The following is a 26,684-nucleotide window of genomic DNA, read 5'->3' on the forward strand; positions in this document are numbered from 1 at the left end:
CTTAAACACTCTTAAGATGAATCGCAGTCCTTCTTGTTTTCTTCGGCTAAACAGGCAATTAGGCCAACACGACTTTGCATCCTATTTTTCTAATTAAAATTCATCAATTCAGAAACCAATGACTTAGCGAAGGAAGCTCCGCACACATTATGCTTTTCTGACACAACTCTCAACACCTGACATGGTGCGCTCCGTAAACAAATGTTACTTGGCACTGATTGCTTAATGAAGAGCAGAGTAATTATACTGAACACAGTCTAACATATTTCTTGTTAATTGGTATCACAGATTGCCTTTTGCTCAAAACAAAATGTAATTCAAAGACTTTTGTCTTTGCAGGCTCTCATTTGAAACTAAACAGAGATTATCAGAGTGAAAAAGGAAGAAAGTAGCTTCTGGAATGTCTGGTTGCCCTCGCTAATTAGGAGTTCTGTACATAGACTCACGCTCCACTGAGGAGAAACCAGTTTTCACACACACAAACACACAAAGTCAATCCCATACTTGCTTATCCATACACACACACACACACACACACGTACACGCACAACATGCTTTCCTATATTGTTTACAAATCCCCCTGAGATTAAACTTTGCAACAGAACAATATCTGAACGCTGTGAAGACAAACATGGGTCCTCGGGGTCTGATTGTTAGAACAAGAGTTCTTCCAGTCGAGACATGAAAGCTACTTGCTCATTCGTCTCTCGTCTCTGGCTTTGCACTGACCGCAGCTCTGTTCCCTGATTCCGAGCGAATGTCTGCATCTCTCCATGCTCTGCAGAATCTGATAATGATGCATCCAGCCAAGATACTGTGACAAAAATATCTCATGAACTCGCCCTCCTCTGAACCAACGAGAAAACTTCAAGAGTCACGGCGAATTCACACGTCAGAATGTTGGTTGGGCATACAAGTTCAAGTTTAGTCAAGGACACATTAAGTCAGATCGAAGCATTAAGGTTTTCTGAAGGGGCCTCTGAAGATGGGAAAAAAAAGGAGCATCTGATTGGTCAAACTGACTGAAGAAGAGGACGTCAACAGGACCATGAAGCAGTAAGAGGTTGTGCTCTACAGTCATTTTAAACATTCTCTTCCAGCAATTCATAGTATTTTAAACCACCAACAAAAAAACAGTCTAAAGCATAACTTAGAATGGATTATTGCATTTTCTGCTTTCACAGTTGTTACATTATACATTCTGAAGTGTAACAATTGTAGATGGTTGCATGTTTGTGTTTATGGCTTCCATTATGACTTCATTCGCCAGTCAGAGGTGAACAAAAGCGTGGCACTTCCTGTTCACTTCTTCTTTAGTCAAAATGTGAGCTTTGTTGCTGGGTTGGCATGTTTGGTAACCCTGAATCTGAGAGGTGCAACCAGGAGCCTTGTATACTATAGAACAAAGTCTATGTTCAAATACCCACAAGTACTATGCAGCATCTTCAGTTGCCGTTTGTCAACACACCGCTCAGCCAGTGTGAGGGAGGGAGAAAGAGAGAGTGGGGGAGAGATAGAGACAGAGGAGGAAAGAGGGAGGGAAAGATGGAGAGGGAGGGGCGGAGGGAGGACAAAGAGGAAGGGAGAGAGAGAGAGACCGAAAGAGTGTGAGACAGAGAGAGAGAGAGCAAGAAAGAAGGAGGGAGAAAGAGAGACAGAGACAGAGATGGAAGGACAGAGGTCGGAAGAAAGAGGGACAGAGAGAGAGGGGAAGGAAGAAAGTGGGAGGTATAGAGAGAGAGAGAGACAGAGGAGGAAAGAAGGAGGGAGAGACAGAGAGAGAGGGATGGAGGCAGGAAGAAAAGGGAGGGAGAGAGAGAGAGGAAGAAAGAGGAAAGGAGAAAGAGAGAGAGGGAGGATAAAGAGGGAGGGAGAGAGAGAGAGAAGGAGACAGAGAAGGAAAGAGGGAGGGAGAGGGAGGGAGGGAGAAAGAGAGAGTGGGGGAGAGATAGAGACAGAGGAGGAAAGAGGGAGGGAAAGATGGAGAGGGAGGGGCGGAGGGAGGACAAAGAGGAAGGGAGAGAGAGAGAGAGAGACCGAAAGAGTGTGAGACAGAGAGAGAGCAAGAAAGAAGGAGGGAGAAAGAGAGACAGAGACAGAGATGGAAGGACAGAGGTCGGAAGAAAGAGGGACAGAGAGAGAGGGGAAGGAAGAAAGTGGGAGGTATAGAGAGAGAGAGAGACAGAGGAGGAAAGAAGGAGGGAGAGACAGAGAGAGAGGGATGGAGGCAGGAAGAAAAGGGAGGGAGAGAGAGAGGGAGAGAAGAAGAGGGAAAGGAGAAAGAGAGAGAGGGAGGATAAAGAGGGAGGGAGAGAGAGAAGGAGACAGAGAAGGAAAGAGGGAGGGAGAGAGAGGAAGGGGGAGAGAGAGAGATAGGGAGGAAGAAAGAGGGAGGGAGAGGCAGATAAATAGAGGAAGGGTGAGGAAGAAGGAGGGAGGGGGAGAGAGAGAGAAAGGGAGGAAGAAAAAGGAAGGGAGAGGCAGAGAGAGTGAGAGAGGGAGGAAGAAAAGGGGAGAGAGAAAGAGAGAGAGTGAGAGAGAGATAGGAAGCTTCTGTATATCATTCAAAACTTCCTTTTCATGGCGTCTCTCTTACCTGGTTTGGACCCTTCAGCCACGGAGCCGTTGTACACCTGGTTCTGAAACTCAGGTCTGTTGTCGTTCATGTCGATCACGTAGATGTACAGGTCGATTGGATTCTCCACTTGGTTGCCATTCATGTCCACTGCATGGGCTCGCAGCTGTCAACAGACAGAACAGAAACGCAGAAGAAAGACGGCATTATTAGCATTCAATGCTGTACATGAGCGGGAATTAAATATTCCAAATGTAGCTCATCTGACAACAGGGCCGCTGGCTTGATTGACATGAGAGACTGTCTGGACTAGAACAAACTCAGCACACACACTTTGACTTTTATTAATTGGCAACTTCATCTAATTGGCAAATGTTCTGTTTGTGGTTTGCCAACGGGGGAGTGAGTCTCCTGTTGGTATCTTGGCATGGACCACAACAACACGGGAAGGGGGCAAAGTAGTGAAATGTTCCAGACACACAAACAACACCTATTCTGTTGTTAGCGCAGCCAGAGGCCTAAGAAAATATCAGAGATGTGTTTCCGCTCAAGCTGTGGCTTCTTTATGTGTCGCAGGGTTTTTTTTTGTTTTTTTTTGACAAAGCCAGCCATTTGGATGGATGTCTCTGACTGATGAGCTGTTCCTTGACAACTCACAGTGTGAGAAAAAGAGAGTGAAGGAGAACAGCGTCGCAGGGAAAAAAAGAAAGAAGAAGGAATGAGATGGGAGGGTGAGGAGGAGAGTGACTGAGCCTTGTGCAAGTAAATGAGAGATGAAAGCACAAAGAGGCAGTGTGGTGGGGGGTGTGGGGGGCTTGAGCAGGGAGGACTGACAAAAGCAATCATCATCTACAGTGGGATGTCTTAATCGCCACCGCCGCTGTTACACACCCTCTACTCCCCACCAATCCCCGCTAATGATATCTAACATAACGCGGAGCTTTGTAATAGCCCTGGAACCAATCCACCGCTGTTCACTGTGACTTACATTACCCCCATCCAATTGCCTAGAAATACACATCCTCTGCCGAAAATGCTATTCAATCACAGCTTGGCGGTGGTGAGAGGAGAGGGGCCCTCGTTCTGGCTCTAGCTGACACACTGGCAGCAAAATATTTTGTCAACACGGTTGAGGAGGATCCGCCTGCCAGCCAGCCTATTTACAGGAAGTGATGTATATTGTGGGGCGACATGAAAGACTGAGTGGCGGCACCTGCCTTTTACCGCAACACGGCTTATCATGTCGGCTTTTCGTGCCTGCCTGTCAAAGATGTTTCAAAAAAACCATAACCGAACATGCGGCCGCTTGAGCATTCACGCGCTCCTTCAAACACCAATTCAGACACGTGTTTTTGCGCACATGAACACAGACTTTGAAAAAAGCAAACGGATACAGGCTAGAGGGGGACACAAACACAGCCAATCAAAAGAGCCCTCTTTAGCCGCTTAATGATCCTCAAGATGCTAGTTTTCCATTGGCTGGAGCAGAGCAAACAAAGATGGAGAGGAGACCCAACAAACAAACAAGCCCAATCTGTTTTCTCAGCTGTGGACACTGAGCGCTGAGGGATGTGTGTGACTGCTTCAGCGCATGTGGGTGCGAATGTGTGATAATGATTGGGCCTCTTTGTCCGTGGTAAACTCTGTTTTTGTGTGTGTATGTTTTGGCCTTTTTGCCTGTGTGTGTGTGTGTGTGCATCCCTGCTTATTTGTGTATAAAGCTCTACATTCGCGTCTGTGTGTGTGAGTGTGTTTGTGTGTGAGCACCAGAGTCTGTTCATATGTTTCTGTGTTTGTGTGCTCGATGGAAGAATTGGAAATGTGATCTCAGGGCCTGGAGGAGTGTGTGCGTCTCGCAGAGTGCAAGTGTATGTGTGTGTGTACAGACATCAGTATTCTGCAGGGTGAGCTTTGGTATGACTGGACCGACCACAGAAGAGAATTACAGTTTGTATTTAGCCCGGCGGTCCCCTTACCCTGGAGTTGCGTGATGAATCGATTTTATCAATTAGTTCAAATTCATGGTCTAGGACGATGTTTAAAATTGGAAATCAATTTTTAGTTTGAGTTGGGTAATTAAATGTGCAAGTTCTCCTCAGACACAGGTAAATTATTAACATGGCAGCATGCGCTAACAAAAGTGAGGAGTTTGATCCTAAAAAAAGGCACTGTCAGCAATCTTGAGGAAAACCAACCACAACCAGTCTACAGTGTGATGGACTTGCAACCAGGAGATCAGTGTTTGAGACTGTAATCCTCGAGTGATCTTTTTGTTGTTGTTACGTTTAAGTTACTTGAGTGACGTTTTTGTGTTTTCAAATATTACGCATAAAAACACTACTTATTAGCAAATGTTATCATGCTTACACATGGTAATCAGTATACCTGTTAAACGTCAACATGTTAGCATTTTGATAGTCGCATGTAGCTCAAAGCCGCTATACTACTGTGTCTAAGAACAGCCACTGGCTGTAGACTCTTGTTATGTAATCAAAAATAAATAATCAGTTATCCATTTTTCACAAATTGACCATAAGGGACTTTTCAACCTGCACAGCATAAGACACTCTGTCCTTAGACCCTTGATTCGGACGAGCAAAACTACATGAAAAAACTTTTAACAGATAAAATGGTAGAAACCTGAGGAAAAGCAACCGAGGAGTCATCCTTCTCCTAGGATGGACAGACGTGCAATAGGTTGTGTGTACAGAATGGACAAATGTAATTAAATGACAGTACAAATAATAAGGATGAATAATAAAATATATGTTTCATCATATTATATTAATAAGACTTTGGATCCAGGAGGTTGTTGAGCTACTTCGAGGTGCCAACAAACTGATTGGACACAAATCACACAACCACGTCTCAATGAGAACACAAACGTCCCAAAGGCACTATCAGCTGCTTGTAACCGGTGCATCTGTTTAAAACACACATACAAACACTCACTGTACACTGAAGTACACGCATTCATGCAAACAAACAAACAGACCAAAACCAAAAAATCCACATTCTCATATTTGCTCAATGGTGACTCACAGTAGATCCGTCTGACAAAACAGAGGCTCAGGCTAACCTCCCCCCTCTCTCTCCTCACCTCGCAGATCACTCCCCCCCCCATGCTGCCAGTCTGTCAAAAACAGCAGCCTCTTCTCTCTTTTTCACTTGAACCCAAAACTAACGAGCAAACTTTGGCCAGTGAGAGTGCGGCAGAGCTGCGAACTTCCTGCCTAGTTGAAAGGAAGTAAGCAATGGACTAAATTTCCCCCGGGTCAAACTCTGGCTACATTTTCTCCTACTCTAAATCATACATCACATCTCGAGCAGCATGGGTCCGCGGGAGTCTAAACAGGAGCCGCATTCAACTTGAAGTGCCCTCAACCTAACATGCTGTTTTTACAGGCAGTGTCAAATAAGAACGGTTTACTGAGCGCGTCCTTTCCCGGGGACCAATAACCCGGCTGCTTTATTGATCCCACTTTGCTGGTCGAGTGTAAGAGCAGGTATGGAGAGACAACAAACACACGCGCAGCTCTGTCCGGAGCCTTGAACGCAGCAAGTAAGGTAACAAGAGGCTCATCAAAAACTAAATGAAAACACACACAAATAGAAGTACGTGACAAACCAATCAAGAAGGCAATCATCTAGAGCTTTGTGTTTGTTTAGGCGCGTGTGCATTGGTGTTTATAATGTGTGCATACCGCTCTGAAGAGATCCACTCTGCTTTATTCTATTCTTCCTCTGAGATGGCAGCATGCCTTTGAATTAGCTCTATCAGCAGCGCAGCCATCTATCATGCTGACAGGCACGCGGCTGTCGGGAGTCTGACACCAGCGCTCACCTCGAGTGGGGGGGCGTCGGATATAAACCGAAGCCTGTAATGTGTGTATGTAAACAAGTGGCCTATAGAGTTAACACTTGTCACACGTGGTCTGCATATTTAATTCACAGATTCATGAGGCTGTTTAACCCCGAGATTCCAGAGGGGCCAGGCATGAACTCCAACCTCCTGTGTTTATGTGTATGTGTGTGTGTGTGTGGGTGGGTGTTTGTGTGTGGCGGGGAGTCCTATAGTCCATATGCAGCGCAAACTGTGCAGCTGTTGGCCTGCACCTTTGAACGGCACAGCTGCAAGGTGCACAAGGTGAGCGTGGGACAACATGTGGTGGGGCGTGAAGCTAAACGGGGCAGCAGTACAGTTCACGACGGGCAAAGCGGGACGCGCCAACACAGAAAGTAAGAAGAACCGACCCCGCTTCTGTTAAAAACACACATCAGCATTCCAGACATGTTCGCACACACCAGACGCTGCACCTGCTCATTAGCTCTGATGGTGAGAACAAAGACAACAGTTTTGCTGCACTCCACCTTGGTTCTGTCTCTTTTCCCTCTGTTCTCTCCACGCTGCGCTCCTCTCTGCGCTGTTCAATCTCGATCTAAACGCCAGCTGAAGTAGCTGAGTGTTTTGTCGAGGCATTTCGTCCTTTCATCGCTGGCTTTGGCATCAATCAGAACCTTGAGATGCTGGTGTGGAGGAAATGTACACTTTCTTTTCCGAATGCGCGGCCTACTTGTGCTTTTGTTTCGGCAGGCAACATTAGTGTTAGAATGAAAGGTAGATTGGGGAGAGAGACGGGCGAGGCTCATTTCCACAGGGATAATTAGGAGATAATGAGACGGACGTTAATGGAGCTAGAGGGGGGGAAACAGAAACAGACAAGACAAACTTATTTCGTCCTTACATGGAAGGAGGCTCTCTCCTCTCTGTCCAGGGGCTGGGTGACGAACATGTTGCCGCTGATGGGGTCTATGTTGTAGATCCCACTCGGGGGCTGATCAGCGCCGGCTCCTGTGATGCTGTAGCGGATGCCAGCGGCCTTGTCCTGATCCGAGCGGATCTGAGAACAAAACCAGAGGAACAAGTTTAACACAACCCTGGCTTTTTTTTTTTTTTTTCTTTCTGCACTTGCAACAGAAAAGCACAACATGATCAGAGCATAGAGACATGAATTGTCAAAAAAAACCATTGTGAGATAGAGTTTGAGAAAAACATGAAGACACGGGATGTTTGATAGAAACGTAGATGAAAACAATTCCACTGCCATCTTTCTTTTGAGCTCACGCTTTGAACCTACAGCCTGAAGCTAAAAACTGAAAATTGAACAACGTGCAGTCAGGGAAACAGAGCCGCTGTTAGATGATTTTGTCTGACCTGTTGAGTTTTTGGTTTTCTTTACCTTCATGGCGGAGTCTCGGCAGACCTTGAGCGAGTGTAAAAAGGACCTTACCACCAGCTATGCCGGTATTCCTGACGGCTACCTGCCTCGCCGATGATTCATCCCGTTATTCTCATCCGTGGCTGACTGGCGCTTAATATCTCAATGTGCATGTTGTCACCTTTAACACCTCAGCTGTTATTCCTCACACAAATCAAAATGTGACATTTAAAGAGTGATATATTTTATTTTTAACAGGTTTCAGTCTGAGCGCCTCCACAGCCACTGCAATAAAAAAATATCAATACTTTTGCTCAGCACCTTCCTGACTCAAAAGAAGACAAACGGAGATGGGATTGAAGCCTTTCTTTCTGTTGCATTGATTTCCAATGGACTCCAAGGATTCAACCATCTCACAACACAATGCAGCAACGCTAAAGTGACATCTAACTATAAAAGCAAAGAATCTCTGGACGTCTGTCTGTGTGTGTGTGTGTGTGTGTGGGTATGTCCTTTGGATATCTCAATAACCGATCTACTTCACACCAGGCGGGTGTATTACCTAAAAACTTTTAAGTGTGGTGTTATTTGGCCAGATGGTGGTGATATGACAACAACCAGAAACAAAAATCTATTTTTCTCTGTGTGAAGACGCAATCCCGACCAACATTGACTGAATCATAGATATGCTCTGAATTCTGTTTAAAGCTCACTTAATAGTATTAATATCGCAATAATGCAGAGTATCAGTCCTGCATTCAAAGTATTACTGTGAAAGAGGGGCATAACAGAACAATGTTTTTAAAGGTATATCATGTCTGGACAAGGTGGACTTTACAATGCTAATACAATGCTGGATTTATGATCTAAATCATATTTCAATTTTGTGAGAAAAATCATAATCTGCAAAGGGGCCGGTAACATTTCTCTGTTTGGTAATGTAGTACAACAATGCTTTTCTCTGAAGTACACAGTGAGTATTATTAGTAAGTGCTTAAGGGCCTTTTGTAAGTTATATTGGGGGTCAATGAGTTGGAATAGTAACATAATTCAATATTTGTCATACATAAACATCATAATAAATCTAAAACTGTGAGGGGTCCGTTTCATTTGGGGCCCCAGTCTGGCCCTGGTGTTTTTCCTGTGAACCAGCGATGTTTCTGAGCGGTCCCATTTTCCAACCTCAGTAATCGTCTCACGACCACAGTGATTCATCTCATGACCCTTTGTGGTTTGGAATCATCATCGAAAACAAATTCCAATATGACTGTATACAAGCTTTCATCTGATTACTGTGTTCACATTCAGTTTATAGATTCATAGGGATCATTTAATCAAATTACAGTGGCCAATGACTCTTTCAATGCAGTAATATGGATTGATTTTATGGATTTATGGATCCTGGACAGTTTAATCTATCTGTAGGTGCTTTATCTTCATAACATCTCAACACAGATTGACACTTTTTTTTATTGGGACTGAACCATCACTATGGTTACAAGTTACAAGTCAGAGGTAATAATCCCATAGTCAAATGGTGAGAAAAGGAAGGCTTGGCTCTTTTTATTTGCTCTCTATCTTTCTTTTCTCCTCCTCTGCAATTTGCCTGGTCTGTGGGGCTGCACATCATGCATGAAAATGAAATTACTTCATCCGTTCAGCAGTGACGGCGGCTTCTGCATAAAACATCTCTCTGTTTGAACATGATACCCTCTCTCTTAATTTCCAACAGGGTCCTCCCACACCCTGCGAGCTTTCACACCCGCAATTTTCATTTCCTGAGCTCACTTCACACAGGATTCATATGTGGACCCTGCAGGTTCAGGTGTGACGCCCATCCTCGTATTACTCCTATCAATCTGTGCACTCAGGCTCCTCTACTTGGCTCACATGTAATCACTGTAGCATGACAATGATACTGTAAGACTGATTACATTGATTATTCACGACGCCCACCATCTGCCAATCAAAGCGGGATGAAATGACGCATAATTAATAACATAATTTGATCATTCCCCCTCATCAGTGCCATCAGACAAATAAACGGGGCGCGGAACAGACGGATTATGCGCCGTAGTAACGAGAACATGCCTGAGAAATGATCTGTGTTATCTGTGAAGGAGACCAACTTGTGAAGGCCTCAGCCACATCTGGTCGAGTTGGGGAAACATGCAAAAAAAATAATGAAAGAAAAAGAAAAGAAAACACCAGCCTGCATCTATTTCTGCATGTGAGTATTTCTCGGGTGCTTGTAGCCATGTATGTGTGTGAAGTGAAGTGTTTGACAGGTAAGACATTCTCTGTGAGCACACCAAAGCGAGGATCAAAAGGACCAGCTCGGTTCAATAATTAACAGCGCCGTCATGCGGGGAAACGAACACGTGAAGTTTTCACCTGCCACGGCTCTGTGCTTCTACATCCGGACGCTTGTGTGCGCTCCGTCGCGTGTCTTATCGTGTGGGTGTCTGAGTGTTCACGTGCGATTCCATCTCTACGCCGCAGGCTTCAAAGCAGACCGCGTGGAGCTGCCACACTGGTGGAACGGCCCCAAGAGGAGACAAAGGAGCTCTTACACGTCATGCAGCCTCTGCCTTTCCACGCCTGTTTAAAATTCCACATCAAGGCCACCCGAGACCAGATGTCACATTTAGCGGTGTCTCTTAATGAAGAGTCTTTATATCAATAAATTGAATAAATGAAGAAGCACGGCTTCTCCGAGTCCTGGGAATCCCATGAGTGACAACGGCTCAATTGAGCCATTTGAATGGAATGCTAATGATGAAAGCTGGGATTTCTATCCTCCCCTCCCTCCCTCCCTCCCTCCCTCCCTCCCTCCCTCCCCTCCCTCTATCTATCTATCTATCTATCTATCTATCTATCTATCTATCTATCTATCTATCTATCTATCTATCTATCTATCTATCTATCTATCTATCTATCTATCTATCTATCTATCTATCTATCTATCGCTATATTTCAATCTCTCACTTCAGTAAACTCCTGGCAGATAGAATGGCTGCTAATCATGCGAAAATAAAATAGCAGAGAGGAGGCAGATGCAAGGGACTAACTGGCTGTCTGTATCTGTCAGATCAGGCCAGACATCAGATAAGTGACCTATTTGTAACTCTTTGAGAGTGATTTCCTTGATTACTGACAACTACTGGGATCCCGTGGGACAAGCTATCAGCGCGAGAAGAAAGACGGAGAGGGAGGGAGGCAGAGAGACACAGGGAGCCAAAGCAGCGAGGAGTTGGGGGGGGAATATTAGATGGCGAATTAGTGTTCTGTTAAACTCCTCGGGGTGACGCGAGGCACGCAAACAGACAGAGGGAAAGGAATGTAAAAGAATATATTTCCATTTATCGAGCAAAGCGGCGGGCTGCCTAATTAGCGCAGTGTGAAGTTTCAGTCTGTCCATTTCTCCTTTAATTGATCCAACCCTGTATGATCACCCAATCTGCATAAAATGTTTGATGCCTACATATACAGGGACTAATTTGCTGTTTATTTGATGGTACTCTGCCTTTCATCCCTTCACTCCATGTCGGACTTTTTTCTAGATAAACCGCACAATGAACAAAGCTATGAAAAGGACGAGCGCGTGTGGAGCTGTAGTGCTCTTTTCCCTGGCACAATTTGGCTTCCAGGAAGCAACAATCACTCAACCAGGAAGTCATTAAAGGACAGTGTGCTGTGGGCACCCGTGGGATCATTGAGGGTTACTGTGTGCTATGGGCTAATGTCACACAATAATGGGAATCTGTAGTTTACACTCTTTGATAGCCTCTTTTATGTCTCGTCTGCGCCTAATGGTTCAGGTCTGTATTGTAGTCCTTTGGCTTCACACACATCTCTCTCTATCTCTCTCTCTCTATATATATATATTTTATAGCTCTTTATGGGCTCAGCCACCTCACTGTGCCTCTAGGGCACATCAAACACCCCCCACAGGTTGCACAGCCACACAAGAGCCACACCAGGAAACCATAGGATCATTCAATATCACAGATCTATCCAACAAAGTTGTAAATATACATTTACAAACAGCTACTCTATCATCAAGAGGACAACACTGCATGTTGTCGCCTCTTTTTTCAATTGATGAAGTGCTCCAAAGTAGGTTAAAGATGTGACACATGCACGTAACATAGGGGCAGTTGTATTAGTCTCTTAATAAAAATCTCTTGCAAAGAAGCAACAGCCAGATCAAACCGTTCCTGTTCATTTAACGTGCTTTAGTCAAATCCCTGAATATAAACACTTGCTTTGTCTCTAGCTTGTGTAGCACCTTAGTGCTACAGATGGAAAAAGGCTTCAGAGGCAATGTAAACTGAAAGTTTAAAGCTTTAGGAGACTTGCACTGCTTGCCCCAGTCAATGTAGCTCAGGAGGCCGCCCTTCGCTGTGTGATTGTGTGGGTGAATGAGAGGCAAATTGTAAAACGCTTTGTCTGGCGAGGTAGAAGGGCTCTATATAAATGCAATCCATTGACCATGTTGTTTTTTTGAAACCTTTATAATGGAGGTGACGAGTGCAGCGTAAACATGACCCTTAGAAAGAACAGACACAATTATTACCAAAAAAAAGAAAAGAAGACCCAGGTTGAAAAATACAAAAAATGTCCTTTACATAGTGTATCTGTGAGAAACTGGGTGATGGTTTAAATGTACTCTCTGTCCTCCAGCAGATTCAGACTCTCCTCTTGTATCTCTCCCTCTCTGTGTGCTTGTTTCATTCTCCTATCTGTGTGAATGTCGGGCTTCGGTGTTGTAGCCTGTCTTTTTCATATATGTTGGCTTTCTATGTATCATTTTGTTGATCGTCTGTTGGGATTTTATAATGTATGTCTAATCTGTACACACAACAAATCTATTGCATGTCTTACCTTCCTCAGTTGCTCTTCCTAAGTTTTCTTCCATTTTCCTTCCCCCTTAAAGGGGTTTGGTTGGGGAGTTTTTTCTTAATTAAAGTGAGAGCCAAAAAGGACAGAGGCTATTGTATGTTGTGCAGATTGTAAAGATATTGAGCTATTTAAATAAAATTGACTTGACTTGAAATATACTGGGATGATTTGTTTCACCTATGATTGTTTTCTTTTCATTATTTCTTTCTATCTTGGGGTGACATTTGAACTTATTGTTATATTAAATTATCTTATTTAACGGGCTTGTGCTTTAATAATACTAACCCAATATAGATACGTTTGATATATTCAATAATATAGGTGTATAACAGAGTAAATAGAGTAAGGCAAGCGGCAAGCTATTTATATTACCGCGTGGCGGCAATAGCCAAACATGGAAAACGCCTACTATGTAAGTATGTAAGTTTGAGGGATGGTGAATATGCAGTAAAGTTAAATTAATGGCATTTCCATGCTCAGGTGCATTGTGGGAGGAAGTGTTGCCAAACACTCGGGGCACAGACAGGCTATGACTGAATCCTCCTGGAGGCCTGTCTGATACGCTTTAGCCGTCATAGCTGTCAAACATAATTAAGACAGCGTCTGCCAAAAACCCGGATGCCTTCAATAGAGACGACTTACTGACTGAATGCTGAATATACTCACAAGCCAGCTCTGCTTTTAGCCTGTCTCCCACTCGGAACCTCCTGTTTACATTGGCACAAGAGCACTTTAGACAGAACTAAATGGTTATTAATTAGGGATGATTCAGATTTTTTTATTGTCCAAAATATATATAATAAGGCAAAATTCAGGATTAGTTGACGTATTCTGTCGATGATGGTTGGTCCATCATGTGGATCCAGCGTAAGCAGAACACGATCAGAAGATTTTTGACATTTTCAACCAAATCTAATTTGCTCTCTGATGCTCTTACTCTTTAGGAGGAACCCTACAAATGACTTAGATTTCCCTCAGGTAGTGTGAGTGTCTGATCATTTTAGCCGCAAGCTCATACGTCCAATTTCTATTTGCTTTACTGCTCTTTTATACACTGCTGCCTGTCAACTTGGAGAATTGCCAGCAAGCTCCTTAATGGTTTCAAAATATGCTTTCATTGTTTTCTGAATGTTCCCATAGCAGATTCACAGCAGGTCTGGCACCTTAGTGAGTGGTTTTAAAAGGGAAGAAATGACACTATCATGCTGGAGGAGACTACTGATATTCATATCTCGAGCAGTCTGCCTTCAGTGTCACCACTGGGTTGAGAATATTCAGAGCTGACAATAAACCTTTGCACTCGTGGCAGCGCTGGAATGGCTGCTTATATGAGTCACCGCAAATGGATGAACTGCCATGTTGAACGGCATTATCAAAAGCATCTGTGTATCAGACAACTACACAGGCATCCTTGAAAATCGCTGTTTGATAATGTCATCTCTCCCCGCTGTTATACAGTATCCGTTTTCTCTTTGTTGAACATGAGGGAAATGGCAAAACTACATGCTTTTTAACTTCCTCTTAAATTTCAGTTTTGCATCGCTTTGATCCCTCCTGCTGCGTGCTTGTCACTCTTCAAAGCTGATGGGGCGCAGGAATTCAAATAATCTTATAGGCCATCCACACAAACATCCCACAAAAGGAGGAGGAGGAAATACGAAGCAGAAGATGAAAGAAAGAGAGATAGGCTGACAAAATGGAGACAAAATGTGGGACCTCAAGTTTCTTTTGTTTTTTTTTGCCAGCCTTCAAACTTTCCCTCCTACAAAATACAATAAGCACAAGAGAGTGTGACGATGAAGAGGGGTAAACCTGTCATTTAGTGGCGTCAGGAGAAGGGAATGGTGGGGATGGTTTTAAAAATAGTCACATTGGAGGTCTGTGTGTGAGAGAGGAGCTGCAGAGAGCTCAGGTTTAATATATCTCAAGTGAGATCCAGCGACAGCCCCGTCGCACACAGTTATCCCTGATACTCATAAAGAACAGCCTCGTCTGGCCTCGGCACACAGGCATGCTGGTGCATTATGGATCAGAAACTGAACGGGAAATGTACCAAGCTCCATGCAGCTCTGCAATATGTTTCTTTTTTTTGTGCCTTATCCACCCTCCTTTTCATTGCATTCGCTCTGCCATCCTGTCTGTATCTGTGTTGCCATATCAGTTTGTCTACCTCTTTCTGTCTCTCACTCTCCTCCCAATGCTCCCAGTGGGAGGGTAGCAGTGAGAGTCCCATCAATACAAACGAGTGAGAGACGCCACCTGAGGACGGTTTGTCTGCTCCGGTACTGACACTGTTATTCCGCCATTCTTCTCCACTTTCTAACGCGGTCAATTAAATTGAATCCTTTGAGTTGCTAAGGTTTCCTGAGGCAATTCTTCTGTGAAGTGGGGTTGGATTTAAAGATAATAGGGTAAGACTTTCTCTTCTTCCAGACAATTTAAGGAAACAAAGCTGAGACCTTTTGGGGAGGATGTTTTTCTCCCTACAGAGGACGTGTTTTTAATGTGCATAAGAGGAAAAGACAATCCAGTTATGTGAGTGTGAAAAGAGGGAAGAAGCTTAGAAGGCAACATCAGAGGACGCACAGGCATCGTCAAGAAATATCTCTTTTAATGAACACCAGAAAGCATTCTGAATGCCGGCAGCATATCCAATAAATAACCTTCAACTAAAAGAGTTTGGCTCTCCATTAAAAAAACAAAAAACAGATATGAAGTCTTTAGAAGAAAGCTATTTTTTTCATCCGATCTCAAAAAGGAGCAAAGATAGCTGGAGTTTGCCCCTAAAAAGTTTGACCGAGAACCTTTTCTGTCGTAACTCTCTTGAACTCGAATACCCTCCTGTTCCCTCCTGTATGTCATCCGTCGTTACCCAGAGGAGAGAAAGAAGTCCCGGCGCTTTCACATTTTTGTATGTGCTCAAAAATAGATTACATGCTTTCTGGAGTGCACGCACGTCACTGCCTCCACCTCAGACCATTAACCAGACAGAGGAATGAAATGTAGGATCGGAAAAAGGGGGCAATTAGAAGGAGAACAAATATTAATGGAAGTTAAGAAGTGCCTCACAAACCCAATTACAGCATTAGCCAGGCAATTTAGATGAGCTCTGCGAACGGCAAGAATCCTGTTGAAATGTACCAGAGGTCTCTGTGCATTAACAATGGCATTAATTCCCCTCAATTCACAGCGAGGAGGAGAAGAATAGAGCAAATACAGCCATTCTGTCTCCTATATAAAGAGAGCCGCATTCCATAATTCTGCGATGGGAATAGAAGAAGGCCGCCGTTCTTGTCTTATCCGCCCCAAAACAGACCGCAGACCCCCAGGAGAGTTGCAACTCGTTAAATAGCACCATTCTCCTTCTCTACACAAGGCTTCCCAATACAACAGACGATAGGTAAAAACCACAGGTCTTCCATGCACAGAGAATATCCCACAAGATAATTACAGTGAAGACATGGTTGGCTGCTGGAAGGCTTGACTAAAGGGAAAGACAGCACATGAAGAGATAGATATAGATAGATAGAGGTATAAACGGAGGGAGCTTTCCACTGCTATTGCACTTTTCCTCTCCACCTACTGCCATTGTCAAATTGCATCCTTCAACCGGAGCTGCTGCCACGCGCTCCCATAGGGGACATGCGGCCCTGACAGCCTGGCCAATCAGCAGCACCCTGAGGCCATTTGAAAGCCCTTCTGGCATGCCTGAGGCCTAGCGGAGTCCAACCAATCAGTTAGAGGCCAGGCTTGAAAGGAGGGCCATGCTTGGCTCGGGGAGCTGCTGAGGCTGCCAATGGGAGTCCAGAGGGGGGAGTCTGAGTGGCTCAGAGGGAGGCTGCCAGAGGGGTCAGAGTGCCCGGGCGCAGACTGACAGTTGTTTAGCGAGAGGCTGAGCTCTGTGTCACTCACAACAGCACTCAGCTTTTGTACTACTGGGCCGGCCTCTAATGGGACTGTCACCTTCTAATTGTCCGACTGGGGATGCAGAGAATGACAGACAGACACATGCGCTCAAATACACAGACAATGCATAGAGACACACACAAATACTAAGATACACACTAGTACACCTACAGACGCTGGCACACACAAGCAAACAGAAGGCATTGTTCACGACTGTTTACACATGCGTGTTATTTTTAAGCTGAAAGAGATTCTTAATGGGAACTAATGGGACTATTTTATATAATACTTGCATTATGTGTGTATATATTATGTCTTCACTATAGTTGCTAACTTTCTCTGACAGTTTTTTCCGATGCTAGGCAGTAAGTGAAGGTTTTTTCATTTTTTTTTTTTGCTGAAGGCTGGAGGCTGCTGCTTGAAAGGAACATAATGAGAGGAAACCAAGAAACCAAAACAAAGAGCTAAAAGACACAAAAGAAATGATGCGGAGCTGAGGGGAACTGCTGAGTTTGGTTATAATTACCTGTGGGTTTATCGCCACAAGCAAGGCTAGACAAAAAATGTAAGTAATAAAAGTAACACATTTTTCTGTTACTAAATAAATGAGATTCATTTAAAAATTAACATCAGAGGGAGCAGTAAATGTTAAATGTGTTAAATCACTAAATACACAGTGTACTATGCAGTATGTCATGACTGAGATCTCTAGACCAGTGCAACTTTCCATCGAAAGTGACATTTTCATCAGCTGACCTTCCCAAAATAGCAAACAAATACAGATAAAAAGCTGTATGTGAAGTAAAGGCAAAAATCAATGATAGAACAATCACAACAGTAAACAAATGACATGAATTGTCTTGAGCCATCATCATCTGCTAGACCGCTCAAACAAGAGGAAATAGACTCTAGACATATGAGGAGTGGGTGAAAATGAGTTGAAATGTAATGAGCAACTGATTGTATGACCCAATTCTTACTGGATCTATTGCTAATAACTGCTTTGCAATAGTGAATTACAGACTGAACTATTGGAGTCATTGTGAGGTATTGAAATGGTTATGTTAATTAAATGATAATTTTACCTGCTGTCAAATGCTAGTGGAAATGATTCTGTTCACACAGTACAGCTCAGTCATGAAAATTGGTGTAGTTTAGTACTTTACACATGTAATGTTGTGTTTGCCATTCCATTGGGACTAAATTATACAATACTAGTGCAGTGCACATTCAAAACAAGCCCGTTCAGAACGGACCGAATACTTATCCTGTGGTGTTGTTGGTGGAAATTTTCTCGAGAACCACTCATTTAGACAATTTCACACTATATACTGCATTGGGGGAGTGATACACCTGCCATGACATAGCTGCGTCACAGACCCAAGTCGCGGCTACTCACGGTCAGAAACACAGGGGAAATAGGCCCACAGTTATTCATGAAACAATCGAGCATCATATCAAAAGGGAAAGTTTCACCTTGAACAAATGTGAAATTTAAGCCGTTATGCTGATAATACTTGTTTTTCATGCTTCACTTCAAGTAAACAACTTCTTCTACCACTGCCAATACCAACATACCCAGTTACAGTACGGGTGAAAAGTAAAGCAAGACCAAAATCACTAAATCCACCCCTAAAAAAACACACCAGAGACGCTGTGACATACAGTCAGAAACGTTGGTGAAATACAATAAGCAGAGGTCATTTTCAAACAGACTTATTGCGTTGACATAACCACAGCACTTATACAGTAGAGCATAACTTAATTTAACGGATGTATTTTGATGGCGGTAACGTCATGAGTTAAATAGAGTCCTTCTCATTGGGGAGAAGAACACAGCCAAGTCATGAAAGACTGGCGAAATACACTCTGGTTTGATTATGTTTCCAGTTGGCTATCCGCTCGTGTTGATTCCAGGGAAGTGAAGAAGAGTTTGGTTGTAGAGTGAGTTGCACTCTACAACCAAACCCCCCCGTTGCTGAACAGAGTGCTGTTCGCTTGTTTATTGAGAGGTTATTCATATTGAATGTGTCACGTGTCTAAATTGCACCCAATTCTACAAAAACACTCCCGTGGGTCCCGAGCAATACAACTACCAAGTGTGAAGTAGTTTGGATGAGCGGTTCTCAAGATATGCAACGGACAGACAGACAGACAGACAGACAGACAGACAGACAGACAGACAGACAGACAGACAGACAGACAGACAGACAGACAGACAGACAGACAGACAGACAGACAGACAGACAGACAGACGGGCAGAGATTCCTTGCTTTAGTTAGATGTGAAGGAGCCCACTGCTGTGTGGCGTAGCAATTTGGACAGAAAATGTGACACAGTCTACTAAGGAAGCAGCGCTCTGTTAAAGTAGTGAAGAATATAGAAACTACAGCTCCACAAGATCAAACCACTGCAGCCTGAACCCAATTAAACCCCACAATTTCTGCTGTTGCACAGTCAAAGTACTCATGTTTTCAGACTTTCACGCTGTTGAGAAGCACACAGATGTCATGTAAGTTCTGGCATTAACCCTCATCCCCTGCAGGCCCCAGTGGTACTTTTTGTCACACTTGCTTTATTCTTTCATTTAGATTTTTCATGACTTTGCCAATCGTTTTTTTCTATATGACTTCACATCATTGTTTCCTGCTTCTGTTCTAATTAGTGCTTTTTAAAAATACAAATGTATTGGAGTCTTTGGGGACCCCATTCAAAAGCACCCGCTGGCAGCCTATGATGTTTTAAAAGATTAAATAGAGTAGATAGATAAAATGTTTGAAATGGGTTCTAATGTAAAGCATCCCACACTATAAGGGGGTAGGAGCTATCTGGCAGTCCTTTTGAAAGGAAACACAGATTTCCTTATGAGCTCTGTCTATTTTGGTTTACACAATATGCTAATTAAACATAACTTGCCAAAAATAGCAAAAAAACATTTATAGCAGATGACATAAATTACATAAGTTTCAATGTTTTGTTAGGAAGTCAGTAAACATTTGATTACAGTATGATGGTTGATTTTTACAGAAGTGTATTTGATAGTCCTATATACTGTATATATATATGATGGTTGATTCTTAAAGAAGTGTATTTGGTTAAGCTATACAGACATATATATATGTGTTGGTAGGATGAGGGATACTGTCAAAAAGTCGCCATGTTCGAGACTTTCCACTTGATGTTAATGTAATGTGTGACCTGGGGTGAGCTGATAACTCTTGTTAGCACTTTACTTACAGGGAGTGCGACCAATCATATCATGCTACGTTTTAATGTATTACTTTAAGTAATGGAACATTTAATTTAAGCCTTTGGGCTCCCCAACAACGGAAAATCAACGTAGCCACTGAATGAGTTACGACTCCCTGCTAATCAATCAGGTGGTATAAGACATGAGATGATGTAGAAAGTATTTTGTTATGCAATAATCTGTTGAAACTACATGTGCTTGGGATGCTGAATGAGTGGTGGTTTATTTTGCTGTTGTTTTTGTCCTTCACTGTCCCTCACTGCCTCTTTCTGGACTGAAGGAATGTGCTTTCAGTCTGAAAACTGTGCTGGGGGAGTTAATAAAGTAATTGATGTGAAAACCTTTCTTTTTTTGGGGTGAAGAATTCTATTAAGTGTTAAATTAGGATCAATTTGGTCATGAATGATGTAATATAATGTGTGCATTACACTGCCTCATTTGCCTTTATGTTGGTGAAAACACACACATGTACACGCACACCCATGCACACAAAATAGACACAATGGAAACAATATATGTCAATGCAACAAGAGATGCAATAAAACTGCAGATGAAACAAGCGCATCCAAAAAGCATATCACAAGCTCATTACGAGCTGTAATGAAATACACTCTGCAATATGAGGTGGTAAATAACCCACCGGGTTTTCATTCTGGGTACTGAGCAATTTCAATATCACTGATCCAACTTTCTCCAACACACACATTCCCAGCATATATCACATATATTTTAGCAGAGTAAACCTAATAAAATAACAATAAAAAAAGGCACACGTTCCTTCCTGTTTCTAAAGTTTTCTTCTGCCAAAGTGTGGAAACTTAGGTTGAATTGTGAGTGAACATTTGTTTTTGTTTGTGTGCTTCTGTTTGCTTTTGATAAAATCCCTATAAATGAGGAGCTCCCAGTCATTCTGGCTGTGACACATTCAACAATACACTATACCGTATTATATTACCCATGAGCACTACCGTAATGGGCTATTCAAAATAATGAGGTGAACCAAATCATGCTGAGATGCAGTTTAATAGGCCGGTTCACCTATTCACCTTAAGACCTGCATTCTTCTAGGAAAATGTGAATGCATGATAAGGACTGTATATTACTGATATCATTACAGTTTCATTTAGCTCCATGGAAAGGACATGGAGTCATGCAGAGAGGAATAGAAAAAGCAAACACAAACTTCTGTCTGGTCGTTCCCTTGGCTGTGGAATCACATAATTATTAAAATGAATGTCCAAAATGTGCTCAATTATTATTATTATTTCCAGCTCATGTTGTTTATTTCCTTGTCCAAACCGTGGGTCAGAGAGGGAGCCAGTGTTTGAGGCCTGGTTAAATGAAAGGAGGGTCTTCTCTCTCCCATATTCAGACCGCTTTCCATCAGTTTTGCCTCATTGGCCCCAGTGTAGGTGCTGCAGGAGACGGTTGAGATGAGAATGCCACAAATGGCCTGAAACTAATGTTGGCCTCCCTCACCCTGCAGATTTACAGCGCTCCCCAAAGACTTTCTATCTTTTCTTTTCTTTTTTCTTTCCAATCTCAGCCTGTCCCCCTTTCTCTCCCTTTCACCATCTCCCACCCTCATTGCTTCTCAGTTTTCTCAAAAGGAGTAGTTCTCGCCATCCACCTCAGTATCCATTTAACTCGGGCTGTTTTTCAATCTCTCAATTTCCACTGTACTTACATCTGTCATGTCAAATAATTTGACAGTGAAAGCTCGGAAGCATATTCCATTCGAGCACAATGGTAAATCAATGGCATCAAAGCTGCACCACTTGTGGTTCGTCATGACTGAATTGCACGTCAAAGGGAAAATGGCCAGCAGTGGAATGGCGCTCCTTTGCACTGTTAGTGTGTGCGTGCGTGTGTGTGTGTGTGTGTGTGTGTGTGTGTGTGTGTGGGTGGGGGGGGTGTATGTGTTAGAGATAGAGAGAGTGAGGGCGCTTTTTCTTTGTTTCGTTGAATTGAAAGTAGCCTTCAGAGGCTGAACCAGAATATTGCCATCTGAACTATAAGAGCCGTGATGATGATGATAGTGGTAACGTCATAATGCAGAGGGTTATAACCTCAATAGCACCATAAATATTACATAACGACAGTGAAGGAATAGACGATAGGTTTATGATCCTCTGAATTATTATTTATAATTAAATCAGCAAGGACTTTTGAATTGGATTTGCCTCTGGATTAATGAAATATCTTACAGCAGCAGAGCTACATTAGCTTCTCATTGTGCTCCCACTGAATCAAAGAGAAAAACCACCGCCGCTCCGCCACACACCTCTTTGGGGTGCGTCATGTGCATCATTTGCACTTGCAAAGCGGTAATTACACTCCGAGGGTTAATTGGTCGTTTTAAACCTAGTGAACCTGGCTGTGGGACGGCTCGAGTGTAGCGACACGGGTGAAGGAAACCTCAAAGAGTTTCCACGGCACAAAAGAGCCGGCCGTGTCCTGAAATCAAGTGTGTAGGCTTTAAAGGTTGTTCTTGGCCACTTCTGAGACCAGCAAGATAAAGCTCCAAATCCCCAGCGCTCCCCAGCTCGGCTGCCTGTCAGTACGGGGAGTTGTGTTGAGGAGAGAGCCGGGGACAGCATGAGTCACGCAACCCTATGATGCACTGCTTTCAGCTACGGCTGAGGGCTGAGACACACCTATATTGTGTTCACATACTGTATGGCTGGAAGCAAGCTGGAAAACGTTCCCTCACACACACACACAAACTGAGTCAACCTCAACACTCACATGGCCACACGCACAAAGGAAGCTCTTGAGGTTTAATCCCAACCATCCAACACCCGACATGTGAAAAGGGGATAAAAGAGGGTCCGTTTCTCCAGCAGGGCGGCACAATTAGGTGCCTCCCTTGACACTGCGCGGCCCTGCTGTGTGTGTGTTTTGTGTGAGGGTGAGTGTGTCCATGCTTTGGCGGAAAATCTGCCCTCTTGCCGACACACTGTGGTGAAAGGCGATTTCCGTAATCCGGGGGTGTAAGCCTCGCTGTACAAATGGGCATAAGGGACTTTGTGTGTATTTGTGTATATATATATATGTGTGTGTGTGTGTGTGTGTATGTGTGTGGGTCAGAAATTCCAGCAGAAAGCTGCTGGTCTGTCTGTGTGTGTGATAAGAGGCATCGAGAGAGGGGAGTTTAGAGTAGCAGCACAGAGCTGAGAGTATGATGCCTCCATGGGAAGCTTGCCTTAGACTTTCCTTATTTCTAGTGTTCGTTGTGATCCACTGGTTGTAGTTAAGAACTGGTTACATACATGCTCTGTTGAAGTTTTTGTTTGTATTGTGAGAACGATGAAAGTTAGCTGAGCTGCAGGGCAAAATTAAATCCTTTTGTGTCCTCCAACCAGATGTACAAACAACGCATACGCACAGAAACCATGGTTACCAAACTGGTATGAATTCAAGGAGAAGGTGTCGCCAGAATATGCGTTCCTCATACTACTGAATACTTCAGACCAGTCCTACACCTTTTCATAGAGGCAACTCCGTGTGATATAGTAGACAAATGGAATTGGAAAAAACAAGATTAGAGACCAAATCCAATATACAGCGATATTCTTTTTGGCTGTAAGTCAGTTTCATTATGAATTAATTATTTTTTGCTGTCCACACTTGCAAATTGAAATTATTATTGTCATTGTTTTTATTAATTGTGCTTTGGTGCCCTTCCTTGTTTGATAGTTACCCCAGTTTCATAATTCAATGCATAAATAAGAGGGAAAAGTCTGTTTGAAATCCCTATTTACTACCTTAACACGATAGAGTAAAATTCATAAAAGAGATCCATGCCTGTGCACAGCTTTAGAAATCTGCAGAAAAGAGTGTGTATGCAAATTTCTTTTAGTCATAACTCTATAGAGCTATATGCCTCATGACTTGTGGACGAGTGTTTAAGACACATTTAAATGTAACAGTAACAGGTCTTCATATCATCATCTCTAGGAAGAAATTTGTAATCTTAAAATCTAATAAATAAGAATTTACATTTAAGTTTTTTCAGGGAGAAAACCCTGTGCAAACATTGTATGCTATTTTATTGCAGTAAGGCAATGCATGCCTCTGGAAAGCCCTAGCATCCATGCATAAACATATCTGTTAAACTGCTTTATTTGTTGCAAAACAAATGCTCTCAAGCAATCCTTTAACATACGTTCATCTCCAAAAGTGTTCCCCAACCTCGGTACAATCTGAATGTCATGATCGCCGAACAATTTAGATGTGCCGTAATCGACAAAGAGATGCACTGTGATGTGAAAAATAATTCAGCGGCTATATTAACAGGTGTATGAACGCAGCGGAGAGAGAATACTCCTCAGTAATCCTCCGATCTATTCTTCTGAAACCAAGCATGAAGTGCATATTTGTGTGCTTTCCAAGCAAGGATTATTATTTTCCCTCTGCCTGTCTGCGGCGCCCAGAGGCACAGCAGACAAATCACCTGGCATCATGACTTAAATTGGAGACAAGAGCAGCGCTTTTAGCCTGCTGGGTCTGCTTGATAGAAAAATACCAGAATGTTGTGTGTCTTGGCCTCATGGTGATCCTAAGATATATTACTCTATATTCACCATCCTCCTCTCTTGCCTGACCTGAGTAAGTGCTTAGAAAAAAATACATGGCTCGTCTACCTTTCATCACCTTTCTCTGCAAAGACAAGTTATGAAAAAAGTTCTGAGGTGCACCAAAGGCCTTCTGTGGTATTTGCTGAAATGATATAAACATGTCACTCACTCTGACAAGCATGTGAGGGAAGGGTCCTCGGGAGTTTTCAGGCACGTTGATGGGCGGGATGACCCAGTCTCTCTTCTGTCGCCTCAGCCCATTGGCTGATGAGCCCCTCAGATGTCTTCGAGGAAACTTGATAACTCTGGGTTGGGACTCCCAGGCTCTTGACAGCATTTCTTCAATGCCACCCTGAAAAGAAAAAAACCCAAACATGTCACACTATGCCACATCTCGCATTGAATAACTTGTGCATGTTATCATTTGACGAATGCTATTTTGCCACGACAGGTTGGAAGATGAATCTATAAAGTGCTGCTAAAATTGAAACTAAAATGCTGGGTGTCACGCTGACAATAACCCCCGTCAGAGAGTGACAGACACAAGGAAAATACAAATCATTTTTTTTCTTCCCCTGAATGCTGCTGCATCACATTTCATGAGGCCTTTGGCAAGACACACTTAGCCTGCCCAAGCCTTTGGGCTGAGACAGCGAGGCCTCCCCCAGGCTACGCGGCTGGGGTTTGTCCGCCGAGGTGCTATGCTTTTGTCTGCACCCCTGCACAGATTTTTAAAAGCAGACGGCATTATTCTTGCCCATCTCTGTCCTCTCTTTCCCTGCTGAAGGTAGAAAACAATAAGACACTCAACCCTGACAGAAGCCTATCATCAGATAAAACAGATGTTGATGAAATACCAGTGTAATAACAAGGAGGGATGGCAGGGGAGAGAAACGGGACACCGCCCTGCAGTCTTGTTTGGATGGGAGAACTACTTCTTATTTTTGATGGCTAGGTACCTTTGACATCATACAGGACCACGGTATCATGGTTAACTCCTTTGAAGGAATGTATGGGCATGTATACAACCCTCTGCGATGACTCCCTCCAGCTCCAGCTGCAGAGAGGAGATTGTGTTCTTACTCATCTTGCCTGCTGAAATGAGGGTTAGAAGGGTGTCTAAAAGACGGAGTGTTTTCTACCCAATCCTCTATGGTGTCCTCCTGTGTAAAATGGTTGTATTGCTGTAATCCACCTAATCCTATTGTTGTCTCTGGGCCCCGCGTGCACACACGCACACGCACACGCACACACACACACACACACACACACACGCGCTGGCATTGTGTCACTGTCACCTGAAGCACAGTGGAAATCCTCCCGCTCATCCCACCTGGAATACACACAACGCAGTCACACAGGCAACGGGTGCACAGGAGCAACCACAGACACGTTGCCACGCCAACACACCATATCAATGTGCAGCTGCTTTGCCTGTGACTGTAAGCTGCACCTGAACAAATGCACTGTATGTTTTTTCATGTTTTGTTTTAACTCTTCAACACATTGGCAGCTCAGAGGATTGGACTGCGAGCTCAGCATTGACCTCCGGACAGACGGTGCTGAGCGTTTAGCTGGGCGTTGAGCACGGCGTGGAGAGAGAAAGAGAGAGAGAGAGAGGGGGGTCGATCAAGCGGATGGTTAGAGGACAGAAAGAGGAATGAGGAGGGACCAGATGTGTTTCCCAGATAAGATAACTCTCGTTTCGGCGCCACTCATCCGAAACACTCGCAGGTACCAACTGGCACGGGGGAGGCAGGGATGCTGCCAACCCGGCCTCCATGGACGGCAGGTGGAATTAGTCTCTGTCTGTGAATGCGCGTGCGTGTGTTTCTGTGTCTGTGTGTGTATTTGCAGATGCTCATTTGAAACAAACAAGGGAAAACAAAAATCATGTTAAAAAGCAAATCATGCAAAGCTACACTCTCTGTGGCAGATGATGGTGAATCATCAGGACTGTCTCCATGTCAGCGCATACACACAGCTTTGACATAAATATGATACCACGGCACTGCTCCGCCTCATATATGCTCAGTGAGTGTGCTGCTATCATGATAGAGTCCTTATCTGCAGAGAAACAGTGAATGAGTAGCTGCTCCATACGCCAATCGGCCCACTGACGTAGGCGGCCCATCAGGCCTGACGATAACGAGGTTGAAGCATCCGATTGGTCGGGGTCCCAGCATTCCTTTGGAAATGTTGCCAAAACAGAAGTCGGGAAGGGAGACGGTCAGGCAGAGAGACAGGCA

The 26,684-nt window shown here is 43.6% G+C and overlaps 1 protein-coding gene across 1 annotated transcript in view; it reads right to left on the reverse strand.

The window, feature by feature from the left end:
* The window catches only part of cdh4 (cadherin 4, type 1, R-cadherin (retinal)), a 186,951-nt gene that overhangs the window by 35,500 nt on the left and 124,767 nt on the right, over positions 1-26,684 (reverse strand). Inside the window, exons 5-7 of the mRNA XM_054616471.1 lie at positions 24,605-24,787; positions 7,321-7,476; positions 2,597-2,741 (exon numbers count right to left, since the gene is read on the reverse strand). Coding sequence (XP_054472446.1) covers positions 2,597-2,741; positions 7,321-7,476; positions 24,605-24,787 — 484 coding nt within the window. The remainder of the gene's footprint in view (positions 1-2,596; positions 2,742-7,320; positions 7,477-24,604; positions 24,788-26,684) is intronic.

Source organism: Anoplopoma fimbria, chromosome 17 (genome assembly GCF_027596085.1).
Source record: "Anoplopoma fimbria isolate UVic2021 breed Golden Eagle Sablefish chromosome 17, Afim_UVic_2022, whole genome shotgun sequence".
Lineage (NCBI taxonomy): Eukaryota > Metazoa > Chordata > Actinopteri > Perciformes > Anoplopomatidae > Anoplopoma > Anoplopoma fimbria.